At 42.1% G+C, this 12,500-nt stretch overlaps 1 protein-coding gene across 1 annotated transcript in view; it reads left to right on the plus strand.

Annotated features, from left to right (window-relative positions):
- Positions 1-12,500, plus strand: part of prkar2ab (protein kinase, cAMP-dependent, regulatory, type II, alpha, B) — an 18,243-nt gene that overhangs the window by 5,360 nt on the left and 383 nt on the right. Inside the window, exons 2-9 of the mRNA XM_059543635.1 lie at positions 748-783; positions 1,159-1,298; positions 3,269-3,375; positions 3,444-3,597; positions 4,012-4,113; positions 4,432-4,506; positions 5,879-5,944; positions 6,028-6,166. Coding sequence (XP_059399618.1) covers positions 748-783; positions 1,159-1,298; positions 3,269-3,375; positions 3,444-3,597; positions 4,012-4,113; positions 4,432-4,506; positions 5,879-5,944; positions 6,028-6,166 — 819 coding nt within the window. The remainder of the gene's footprint in view (positions 1-747; positions 784-1,158; positions 1,299-3,268; positions 3,376-3,443; positions 3,598-4,011; positions 4,114-4,431; positions 4,507-5,878; positions 5,945-6,027; positions 6,167-12,500) is intronic.

Below are 12,500 nucleotides of genomic sequence, written 5' to 3' on the forward strand. Positions count from 1 at the left end.
TCTATCTATCTATCTATCTATCTATCTATCTATCTATCTATCTATCTATCTATCTATCTATCTATCTATCTATCTATCTATCTATCTATCTATCTATCTATCTATCTATCTATCTATCTATCTATCTATCTCTCTCTCTCTCTGTCTGTCCATCTATTGTCTGTCTATCTGTCTATTTTCTATCTGTCTGTCTATTGTCTGTCTGTCTATTTTCTATCTATCTGTCTATCTGTCTATTTTCTATCTGTCTGTCTATTTTCTGTCTGTCTGTATCTATCTATCTATCTATCTATCTATCTATCTATCTCTCTCTCTGTCTGTCCATCTATTGTCTGTCTATCTGTCTATTTTCTATCTGTCTGTCTATTGTCTGTCCGTCTATTTTCTATCTATCTATTATCTGTCTGTTGTCTGTCTGTCTATCTGTCTATTGTCTGTCTGTCTATCTGTCTGTTCATCCATCTATCTATCTACTATCTATCTGTCTGTTTGTCTATTTTCTGTCTGTCTCTTTCTGTCTGTCTGTCTGTCATTCTGTCTATTTTCTATCTGTCTATCTGTTTATTGTCTGTCTGTCTATTTTCTGTCTGTCTATATGTCTGTATCTATCTATTGTCTATCTTTTTTGTCTATTGATCGATCGATCTATCTATCTATCTATCTATCTATCTATCTATCTATCTATCTATCTATCTATCTATCTATCTATCTATCTATCTATCTATCTGTATTTATGTCAATCTATAGGTCCTCCACCCAGTAAATGCAACAGACGTGTATCAGGTAAAGTGTTTTGTCTGAATATTATTTTAGTTTTTATTAATATTTAATAGTGTAGTTGTATAATTTGTTTTTATTTTTATGAATTAATTTTAATTTTAGTAACATCTTTAATAATTTAGTTGATTTTATTTTTTTATTAATTTTTATTTGTTTTTAGAAAGTATGTCAAAGTTTTTAATTCAGTTTTAGTTATTTTAGTACATCAAGTTAATCTAAATTAAAATGAGGAATGTTGCTTTGGAAACTAAAATAAAAATTATTTCAGTTCATTTAAATGAATGTAAATGTTTTTATGGTTTTAGTTACTGATTCTCTGGAGCTGCCGTCTGGTGTTAGTGTTTCCTGTCATGTGAGTGTGAGTGTGTGTTCCTCCAGTGTGTGCTGAGCCGTATAACCCTGATGAAGATGAAGACGAGGGTAGCGAGTCGAGGGTCGTTCACCCCAAAACTAATGAGCAGCGTCAGCGTCTACAGGAGGCCTGCAGGGACATACTGCTGTTCAAAACCCTCGAGCAGGTTCATATAGACGTGTGTGTGTCTGTCTGTCTGTCTGTCTGTCTGTCTGTCTGTCTGTCTGTCTGACTCTCCCTCTCTGTGCGTGTGTGTGTGTCTGTGTCTGTCTGTCTGTTCCACGTTCAATATTCAATGTTCACTCACAGTGCTGTACATGAGACAAAAAACTAATTTTGACAGTTTCATTTATTTGTTTATCAAATTTCAGTGCACTATCACAAACTTTACCTAAGTTTTTTAATTGATGTGTCCGTTCAGTTTTTGATTCATTTAAACATAGCATATTAGCAGACATCCATACCTTAATCTCACCAAGACATTCCACCAACCTTTCTACAGCGATGGAAGCAGTTGGCATCAGAGGGAGATACAACTGGGTATCGTCAGCGTAAAAGTGAAATGACACCCCAAATTTACTCAAGGTCTGACCTAATGGGAGCATATAAAGTGAAAAAAAGGCTGGTGCTAGAATAGATCCATGTGGAATACCACAAGATAAAGGTGCTGATGTTGACATACCTTCACCCATTTGAAGAGAGAAATAAGACTTAATCCAATTAAAGGCATAACCTCGAATACAGACCTCGTTTCTATCCATGATGGTTGGCTGTATCAAACACCACTGTAAGACCTAAAAGCAAATGTAGAGTCATAACACCAGAGTCAGTTCCCATCATGCACTGCTCTTGTCTCATTATTAATAATGATTAAATTGAATCCATTAAAACGTTTTTACATTTCACTTCAGTTGCCATAAAAATATAGTTAAAAACTCTCAGTAAAGCAGAATCTGCAGTATGTTTTTTTTTTTTTAATCCCAACTGAAAGACTTCACTGATAGCATTATCAACAACTGATGCACACTGCAATGTCTCCATTAAAAATACATTAAACTCCATATGTGTTTTTAGTGCTTTATAATGAAGAGAATCTTCCGGACTAGAGTTGAAGTGGATCCAGAACTTTAAAACTCTTTTTTAATGATGATGTTTAGGGGGAGACGGGTGTTATTAGGAGTGTTTCTGTGCAGGTGAAGGATGCTTCTGCAGAACTGCACATGCACAGCTTCTAAAGGCTGTTTGTTCCAGTCCTTATGGCTGGAGTTACTCGCTGACCCCAGATCAGCTTCCACACAGGGCAATGGGCCGAATCACACGATCACAGATCTCTGTCCAGATTCTGATGGGGATGTTTCTTTTAAATACTTTCATGCGTATAGCGTGCATTACTTTTATAAGTAATGTTTTAATCGCCAATTTGAAATTTCCAGTGGGAGTTAAAACCAGACCAAGATAAGTATAGTGTAAAGTGTGTTGAAGTGTGGTGTTGTTTAAAGTGAATAAATGCTTATGTTCTAGATTTCTGGGCTTTTTCTGAAATATCATAATCTTAGTTTTTGGGATGTTGACGTCTAAGGCCCAATCCTGGCAGTATTTAGTTAAAATGTGGAGGTTGTTCTGAAGACCTGGTGTTTTAGACAGAGTTAGTAAGTCGTCTGCATACAGTAAGTATTTGACCTCTGTGTGGTGTAATTGTAGTCCTGGACGGTTCGACTGCTCCAGTAGATCTGCCAGTTCACTGATATATCTGTTAAATAAGCTCTCACTCCTCGCTGTTGAGGAAAATACTCTGTCCTTTGCTGGACAATGTTTACTGCACATTTATTTTGGTTATACATGTTTTTAATTAAATCATATATTTTACCTCCTATGCCACTTTGAATGATTTTATAAAACAGTCCATTATGCCAGATGGAGTCAAAAGCCTTCTTAAAATCTATAAAGCATGCAAATATTTCCCCTCTTTCTTCTGGTGTACATGTTCATTTATTAGCATGTGTAGTGTGTGAATATGGTCAGTGCTTCGATGTTTAGGGAGGAAGCCAATCTGAGATTTGCTGATGACATTGTGCTGCTTTAAGAGTTGATTAAAGAGCTGAACACTGTTTAAGACTGACTCTCTGTCTGACTCAGGATCAGTTCGCTGAGGTGTTAGACAGCATGTTCGAGGTGCTGGTCAAACCAAACGAGTGCATCATCAATCAGGGAGACGATGGTGATAATTTCTACGTCATTGAGAGGTGAGAGTGAAGCGTGTGCTGTGTCTGAGGTGAGGAGCGGCTGATGAACCGTCTGTCTCCGTCTGCAGGGGTGTGTTTGATATCCTGATTCAGAAGGACGGCGTGAGCCGCTGTGTGGGGTGCTATGATAATAAAGGCAGTTTTGGTGAGCTGGCCCTCATGTACAACACGCCGCGCGCCGCCAGCATCAGAGCCACTCAGGAGGGGGCGCTGTGGGCACTGGTGAGCATCCCATCATGCACTGCTCTCGTCTCATCATTAATAGTGATTCATGGAGTCCATCAAAAAGTACATTTCACTTTCATCGCTATAGGTTTAATAGATTTAATTTAATTGAACTGGGGCAGTTTTGTATGGAAGCTTGTTTCTGCCACAAAATGTATTTATTTGTGAGAGATCCCATACAGAAAACAAAAAACATATGTTTCAAGATATATTTCTGTAAATATGTTTGATACAAATATATATTTTTAGCAATGGTTTTATATATTTTTTAGACATACATTTTAAAATTAATTTCATTTTTTTCTTTAAAAGCATTAAACATTTTATTTTGCTCTAAATATTCCAATTTGTGATTGTGATAGATATAAGAATGGCACATTATTAAGTGATGATGATTTTCATGGTCTTCAGGACAGATCCACTTTCCACAGACTCATCGTGAAAAATAACGCAAAGAAGAGGAAGATGTACGAGAGTTTCATCGAGAGCGTCCCGCTGCTGAAGTCACTGCAGGTGCGTTTCTCAGTTCAGAGTTCAGTTGCTTCATTGGCTTGATTGTTTACAACTAAAATAAGAAACGACGAGAACAAAATATACAATATAACAATGCAAATACTATTAAAATAAGATTCAGAATATGAAATGACTTAAAATGAATTAAAAGTGTCGTAGGTGGCGACAAGTGGCTGTTTTAATGAGTGAGTCGTTGAATTATTCATTGAACTGATTTGTTCAAATACACTTATAATTGGAACGTCTTCTTTTATCCATAATTAATCATTAAATCAACAGCCTTAGTTATGTCTCTCTGTGTGTCTCTGTGTGTCTCAGGTAACAGAGCGCATGAAGATCGTTGATGTGGTTGGGATGAAGACGTTCAGTGACGGAGAGCAGATCATACGCCAGGTGTGTGTGTGTGTGTGTGTGTGTGATTATGTGTCAGAGGCTTGCAGATTGCTGGACTGAGTAAAAAGAGCTCTAAGCAAACAGCCAGATATTGTTCTGTGTCAGCAATCATAGGCAGTCTGCATGTTTGGAGAAGACAATGTCACCTTTATCCATAGCCTACTCTCTGAATGTGGTTGCAACTTGCATTGTCTTTATTGTCAGGTGAAACATAATAGGCTCTTTGTGAATATTTGGATTCTGTTGTTCTAATTAGTATTTGTCATTCCAAATAAAATAATCAAATGTGTGTGTGTGTGTGGTTAATCTCCTCGTGACGTCATCATGGTTCACATCTGACCTGTGTGTGTGTGTGTGTCTCTGTGTGTGTGTGTCTCTGTGCGTGTGTGTGTCTGTGTGTCTCTGTGTGTGTGTGTCTCTGTGCGTGTGTGTGTCTCTCTGTGTGTGTGTGTGTGTCTCTGTGTGCGTTTATGTGTCTCTGTGTGTGTGTGTTTGTGTGTCTCTGTGTGTGTGTTTGTGTGTCTCTGTGTGTGTGTGTTTGTGTGTCTCTGTGTGTGTGTTTGTGTGTGTGTTTGTGTGTCTCTGTGTGTGTCTCTGTGTGTGTGTTTGTGTGTCTCTGTGTGTTTGTGTGTGTGTTTGTGTGTCTCTGTGTGTGTCTCTGTGTGTGTGTTTGTGTGTCTCTGTGTGCGTTTGTGTGTCTCTGTGTGTGTTTGTGTGTCTCTGTGTGTGTTTGTGTGTATGTGTGTGTCTGTGTGTGTGTTTGTGTGTCTCTGTGTGTGTGTGTGTGTGTGTTTGTGTGTGTCTCTGTGTGTGTCTCTGTGTGTGTGTGTGTTTGTGTGTCTCTGTGTGTGTGTGTTTGTGTGTCTCTGTGTGTGTGTTTGTGTGTCTCTGTGTGTGTTTGTGTGTCTCTGTGTGCGTTTGTGTGTCTCTGTGTGTGTCTCTGTGTGTGTTTGTGTGTCTCTGTGTGTGTTTGTGTGTATGTGTATGTGTGTGTATGTCTCTGTGTGTGCGTTTGTGTGTCTCTGTGTGTGTGTCTCTGTGTGTGTGTTTGTGTGTCTCTGTGTGTGTTTGTGTGTCTCTGTGTGTGTTTGTGTGTCTCTGTGTGTGTTTGTGTGTCTCTGTGTGTGTTTGTGTGTCTCTGTGTGTGTGTTTGTGTGTCTCTGTGTGTGTGTCTCTGTGTGTGTGTTTGTGTGTCTCTGTGTGTGTGTTTGTGTGTCTCTGTGTGTGTGTCTCTGTGTGTGTGTTTGTGTGTCTCTGTGTGTGTGTTTGTGTGTCTCTGTGTGTGTGTTTGTGTGTCTCTGTGTGTGTGTTTGTGTGTCTCTGTGTGTGTTTGTGTGTCTCTGTGTGTGTGTGTGTGTGTGTGTGTTCTCAGGGAGATTCGGCCGACTGCTTCTACATCGTGGAGTCTGGGGAAGTCAGGATCTTGATCCGAAGCAAAGTAAGAGTGTGTCGCTCATGTGGCGTGTGTAGCATGAGTGTGTGGCGTGTGATTAGCGTGATCTGATGCTGGCATGTCTGCAGACTCAGGCGGGTCAGAGGTCACAGGAGGAGGTGGAGGTGGCGCGCTGCTCCAGGGGCCAGTATTTCGGTGAGCTGGCGCTGGTCACTAATAAACCCCGAGCGGCGTCTGTGTACGCAGCAGGAGAGACCAAGTGTTTAGGTACGAACCTCACATGGACTGCATTCTCAGTCAAATAACTCACATGAGTCAACTCTGCAGAGAGGAAGAACACACTGATGATCACCAGCTGTTTGTCACGCCAATAAATGTTGCATGGACTACAAAAATTTATATCTCCTCAGTATTTTTGTTGCTCAAATATCTGAGCATCCTTAATTTTTTTTTTTGCATCTGTTCTTAAAGATAATATAAAATAGCTATATTGTGAATATTAATATTGAGAAAAGAACTGGAGGAAAAGTGTTTTAGCTTCAGGAATCTTGAGCTTGATTCTTCTCAGGATTGACTTCAGTTGTAGTGGTAATGGATTTTATAGGACACATGATGTGACGTTGCCCCCTTGTGGTTAGGTGGGGGAAGTGGTAAAATAAGCACTTTAATAAATTTATGCTTAGAGAGCACAAGTTGGACTTGTGTCTCTGTGTTTATTAGTTAAGTTAGATCCACTTAACTCTACATGGTGTAAGAAGACTTCAGTTTCTCGAGTCAGGTAAACATGAGATGTGGATTTGCCGATCTAACTGGAGAGAACTCACATTAACTTTAGTTTGTAAGTCTGAAGTTTAGCTAGCTTGCAAAACTAACATTGCTCTTAGTTTACATTCGCGGCGGACGAGAAGGAAAGAAAATGGAGACATTCCAGATTCCCCCACCACCTAAGTTTGATTTCACAAAGCCAGATGATTGGCCCAAGTGGATTCGAAGGTTTGAAAGATTCCGGATTGCATCGGGTCTAGAGCTACAGCCGGAGGAAAACCAGGTGAACACTTTAGTCTATACTATGGGGGACGAGGCGGAAGATATCGTGACTTCACTTCGTATGACGGAGGAGGAGGCAAGCGTGTACAACACTGTCAAAGAGAAGTTAGAGGGACATTTCGTGGTGAGGAGAAATGTTATTTTTGAGCGAGCCAAATTCAACCAGAGACAGCAGGGACAAGGAGAGACTGTGGACAGTTTTATCACTGCACTCCACTGCTTGTCAGAGCACTGCGGCTATGGACAGCTGCACAACGAAATGGTCCGTGACAGACTTGTTGTAGGCTTACGCGATGAAAAGCTGTCGGAGCAACTGCAGCTGGACTCGGAGCTAACGCTGGAGAGAGCGGTGAAGCGCGTGCGTCAGAGCAAAAGTGTGAGAAAACAACAGAATCTGTTGAAGAGTAACTTTAAGGCAGAGGCCACAGACGTGGACAGCATTCAAACAAAACATAAATTTGACAAAAGCAAAGGAAGACTGCAGAAAATGCAGGCTGGAACAAATGATAAAAGCAGTTATCAGACACAGCCAGGTAACCAGACACGATGCATGTGGTGTGGTAGAACGCCAGCACACAGTAAAAATCAGTGCCCAGCTAGAGAAGTAGCATGTAACCAGTGTCAGAAAAAGGGTCACTACGCAAAAGTGTGCAGGTCAGGGGCTCTTAATGAAGTTAACACAGCAGAGTCAGAAGAGGAGGAAATAGCTTTCCTAGGCACAGTCAGTTCAGATGGTGAACCATGGTTAATCAACCTTAAAGTGAATGAGCACACAGCTGTATTCAAAATAGATAAAGGGGCAGATGTAACCGTGCTATCTGAAGATGTATTTCAGAAAGGGCAGTTTCCGGAGCTAGAGAGAGCAAAGAAAGTGCTGCAGGGTCCAAGTCTGACACCCATCACGGTGAAGGGGAAATTCACAGCCACCATAGGAACAGACAGTAAAAGCACCACACAGGAAGTGTATGTAGTCCCGGGTCTGAAGTTTAGCCTACTGGCACGTCCAGCTTTATAGGCATTAGGGCTAGTGGCTAGAGTAGACACAGTGGCACTGGATTCAGTCGAGAGAGTCAAGGAGCAGTTCCCCACACTGTTCAAAGGGCTAGGCAAGATGGAGGGTGAATACAAGATAGAGCTTAAAGCAGACGCCAAACCATTCTCCATATCAACCCCACGACGAATCCCGCTACCTCTCATGTCTAAAGTAAAAAAAGAACTCATGCGCATGGAAGAGATGTGGGTAATCTCAAGGGTTGAACAACCCACAGACTGGTGCGCCGGTATGGTCACTGTCCCAAAACCAGGCAAAGATGAGGTGTGCATTTGCATGGATTTCACCAAATTGAATGAGTCAGTTAAGAGGGAGAGACATATGCTCCCGTCAGTCGAACACACACTTGGACAGCTAGAGGGTGCCAAAGTATTCTCAAAAATTGATGCAAACTCAGGGTTTTGGCAAATTCCCCTTGCAAGTCGGCAGCCATATCACCCTGGAGCCCAAGACCGGTTTCCCACTGAAGCTGAGCAGGGTTGAGCTGGTCAGTACCTGGATGGGAGACCTCCTGAGAAAACTAGGTTGCTGCTGGAAGAGGTGCTAGTGAGGCCAGCAGGGGGCGCTCACCCTGTGGTCTGTGTGGGTCCTAGTCCCCCAGTGTAGTGATGGGGACACTATACTGTCAACAAGCACCGTCCTTCGGAAGAGACGTTAAACCGAGGTCCTGAATCTCTGTGGTCAGTAAAAATCCCAGGATGTCTTTTGAAAAGAGTAGAGGTGTGACCTCGGCATCCTGGCTAAATTCGCCCATTGGCCTCGGACCATCATGACCTCCTAACAATCCCCATATCTGCTGATTGACTTCATCACTCTGTCTCCTCTCCACCTGTGAGTGTGTGTGTGTGTGTGCGGTGTGTGTGTGTGTGTGTGTGCGGTGTGTGTGTGCGGTGTGTGTGTGCGGTGTGTGTGTGCGGTGTGTGTGTGTGTGTGCGGTGTGTGTGTGTGTGTGTGTGTGTGTGTGTTCTGGCACACTATGGCTGCCGTCGCATCATCCAGGTGGATGCTGCACACTGGTGCTGGATGAGGAGATACCCCCTGACAATGTAAGCGCTTTGAGTGCCTAGAAAAGCGCTATATAAATGTAATGAATTATTATTATTATTATTATTATTATTATTATAAGGAATCCGCTCTCCTCACAACGTTCCTCACTCCCTTTGGGAGGTTTTGCTTTAACCGCCTCTGCTTCAGCATATCCTCAACACCTGAACACTACCAGAAGAGAATGCCTCAGATACTGGAGGGACTCGATGGCATCCTGTGCCAAATGGACGACGTGCTCGTGTACAGAGACACACAGACCCAGCACGACACACGACTGTCAAAAGGGCATGTCAAATTTCTCGGACAGATCATAGATGCAGCCGGCGTGAGAGCAGATCCTAACAAAGTGAGGGCAGTGACCGACGATGGAGGAGCCTGAGGATGCGAGCGGAGTGAGACGATTCCTCAGAATGGTGAATCACCTGGGAAAGTATTTACCACATCTGGCAGAAAAGACACAGCCACTCCGGGACCTCTTAAAGAAGCAAAACGTGTTTCAGTGGGGGCATGATCAACAAAGAGCATTCAACAGCATTAAAGAGGATCTGAGCACGCCACCTGGGCTGGCGATCTACAACGCAAAAGGGGAGACTGTCGTCTCAGCTGATGCGTCATCATTTGGACTGGGAGCTGTGCTACTCCAGAGACAGGAGGATGGACACCTCAAGCCAGTCGCGTATAGCTCCAGAGCACTCACAGACACTGAGAAAAGGTACGCACAGATTGAGAAAGAGGCCTTGGCAATCACATGGGCGTGCAATCGTTTCTCAGACTTCCTGGTGGGCATCACATTCCACATTGAAATGGACCACAAGCCTCTGGTCCCATTACTAGGCTCCAGGAGCCTGGATGAGCTCCCGCCGCGCATTCAAAGACTCCGAATGAGACTGATGGCTTTCAGTTTCTCCATCTCCCATGTAGCCAGCAAGAAGTTGGCCACGGCGGACGTGCTATCAAGGGCACCGTTGCGAGACAGAGGGCAGCCGGAGCAGGAAGAGGAAGTCAACCTGTATGTAAACATGATCATGTCAACCCTCCCAGCTACGGAAAAGAGGCTACAAGAAATAAGGGAACATCAAGATTGTGATGAAATTCTGAGGCAAGTGAAAAGGTACTGTACTGAGGGCTGGCCAGACAGATCCGCAATAGACAGAGCTTACCTACCATACACACATGTCACGGAAGAGCTATCAGTGGAGAACGGCTTATTACTGAAAGGATGTAAACTAGTTATTCCCAAGCTGCTACAGACAGACATCCTTCAGAAACTGCACGCAGGACACCAAGGCATAGCAAAGTGTCGTGAAAGAGCCAAGCAATCTGTCTGGTGGCCGGGACTGTGTACACAGCTTCAGAAAGTGGTCGAGGGCTGCGAAATATGTGCAAAAGAAAGAATCAACCCCAAAGAGTCACTGCTGCCTACAGAATTCCCTGATAGACCATGGGCAAAGGTGGGTGCTGACTTGTTTCAGTGGAACGATAACCAGTATCTATTAGTGGTAGACTACTTTTCCCGTTTCATTGAGGTAGCTAAACTCACATCTACAACTTCATTAGCAGTAGTGGAACATTGCAAGTCTATCTTCGCCAGGCATGGCATACCGTCCGAGGTCATGACAGATAATGGACCCCAGTTCTCATCTGAATGCTTCACTCAGTTCGCAAAACAGTGGGGGTTCACACACACAACGTCCAGCCCCAGATACGCTCAGAGCAATGGAGAGGCAGAGCGAGCTGTGCGGACAGTTAAAGGCCTCCTCCAGAAAGAGAAAGACCCATATCTGGCACTCATGGCTTACAGAGCCACACCACTCGCTAACGGGTACAGTCCAGCACAGCTGTCGATGGACAGGCAGCTCAGAACAACAGTTCTGGTCACTCTGTCATCTCTCGACCCAGGCTGGACTGACATAACCAAACTCAAAGAGGAGGAACAGAAAAAGAGACTGAGATTGAGTTGGAACTTCAACAAAAGACACAGAGCTCAACAGCTCACAAAACTGACTCCAGGTGACCAAGTCTGGGTAAAGGACAGTGGAGAAGGGGACAGTGATAAGACAGGCGGAAGCTCCAAGGTCATACATCATTGACACTCCCAGAGGAAACCTGCGCCGAAACCGAAACCACCTTGTCTCTACGCCAGTGGCGCAGACCATCGTACCAGAGCCAGAGCAATCTACTGGTCAGCCAGTGAGGCCAGAGCATGCAGAGCAGGGCCCAGTTCAACCATGTAGTCCTGAGCCTCTGGCACGTTACCCTGCAAGAGAGAGACGACCTCCAGGGTACCTGAAGGACTTTGTGGTTAAATCTGCATAGTGCAACAGCTTGAACTAGGAACCGTTAACTTTTGATATAGTTAGTTTAATCTTGAGTTATATATCAGTACTACTGATCTTAGAAAGGGGGATGTAGTGGTAATGGATTTTATAGGACACATGATGTGACGTTGCCCCCTTGTGGTTAGGTGGGGGAAGTGGTAAAATAAGCACTTTAATATACTTTTATTAGTTTATTAAGTTTTATTAAGTTAGATCCACTTAACTCTACATCAGTGACTCCATCAACATCAAACACGTGAAGCTCAGTCATTTTCATCTGATTCCAGCTAATCATATTCAGTCTGAAGGGCCTTTAATGAAAATAACTCATTTCTGAAGATTTGCTCAATGCGACTCATTTTGCAAACACAAGTCACAAATATCTGTCAGTGGGGAATGAAAACTTATCTTCTTGAATTAAGTTGGTTTTTCTGAGCCCATAGACAGATATTTGTTCTTGTTTTAGTCATAAACTGTTCATTTTGATCAGTTTCTCATAAAACAAGACTTCTGTAATTTGGCATCTCCATTAAATGTATTTTGATTTAAGAATATCTAGTCATTTGCTCTGAAAAAACAAGACAAAAATACTGAGGAAGAACTTTTTTACAGAGAAAATATTCCCATATTCTAGTGGTTTGTGATCAGATATTCATCATGTTTTGTCAAATGAATTGAAAAGTAATGGAGATCAGTTGGAAGTGGGTTAGCAAGACGCTTTTGAAAATACAAGATATTTTTTTTCTCTAATCTAAATTCATAAAAAAAAACTCAAATGTTTCTTTTAGAATTCTTATAAAAGGATAATTTTAAATATAAAAAAAAGAAAATTCTCATAAAAGTTTTTAAAATAATCTCATCAAAAAAGTTTTTGGTATCAAAAACCTTTTTTCTCTTATAAAACAATTTCTTTTTTCATTTATAAAAAATTCACCATGTTTTGCTCACAGAAATAGTTTTTTTTTTCTTATCAAAATATTTTTCTCATTAAAAAGTTTCTTGTCAAAAAATCTTTTTTCTCCATTTTCACCAATTTTTTTTTTTGTCTACCAAACTCGGGCTCCGTCACCGTCACGTCTTACAACTGGAGTTATGAAATAGATAAAAAGTTTTTTGTTTTTTTTTGAAAAGATGTGAT

Source organism: Carassius carassius, chromosome 48 (genome assembly GCF_963082965.1).
Source record: "Carassius carassius chromosome 48, fCarCar2.1, whole genome shotgun sequence".
NCBI classification, from domain to species: Eukaryota; Metazoa; Chordata; class Actinopteri; order Cypriniformes; family Cyprinidae; genus Carassius; species Carassius carassius.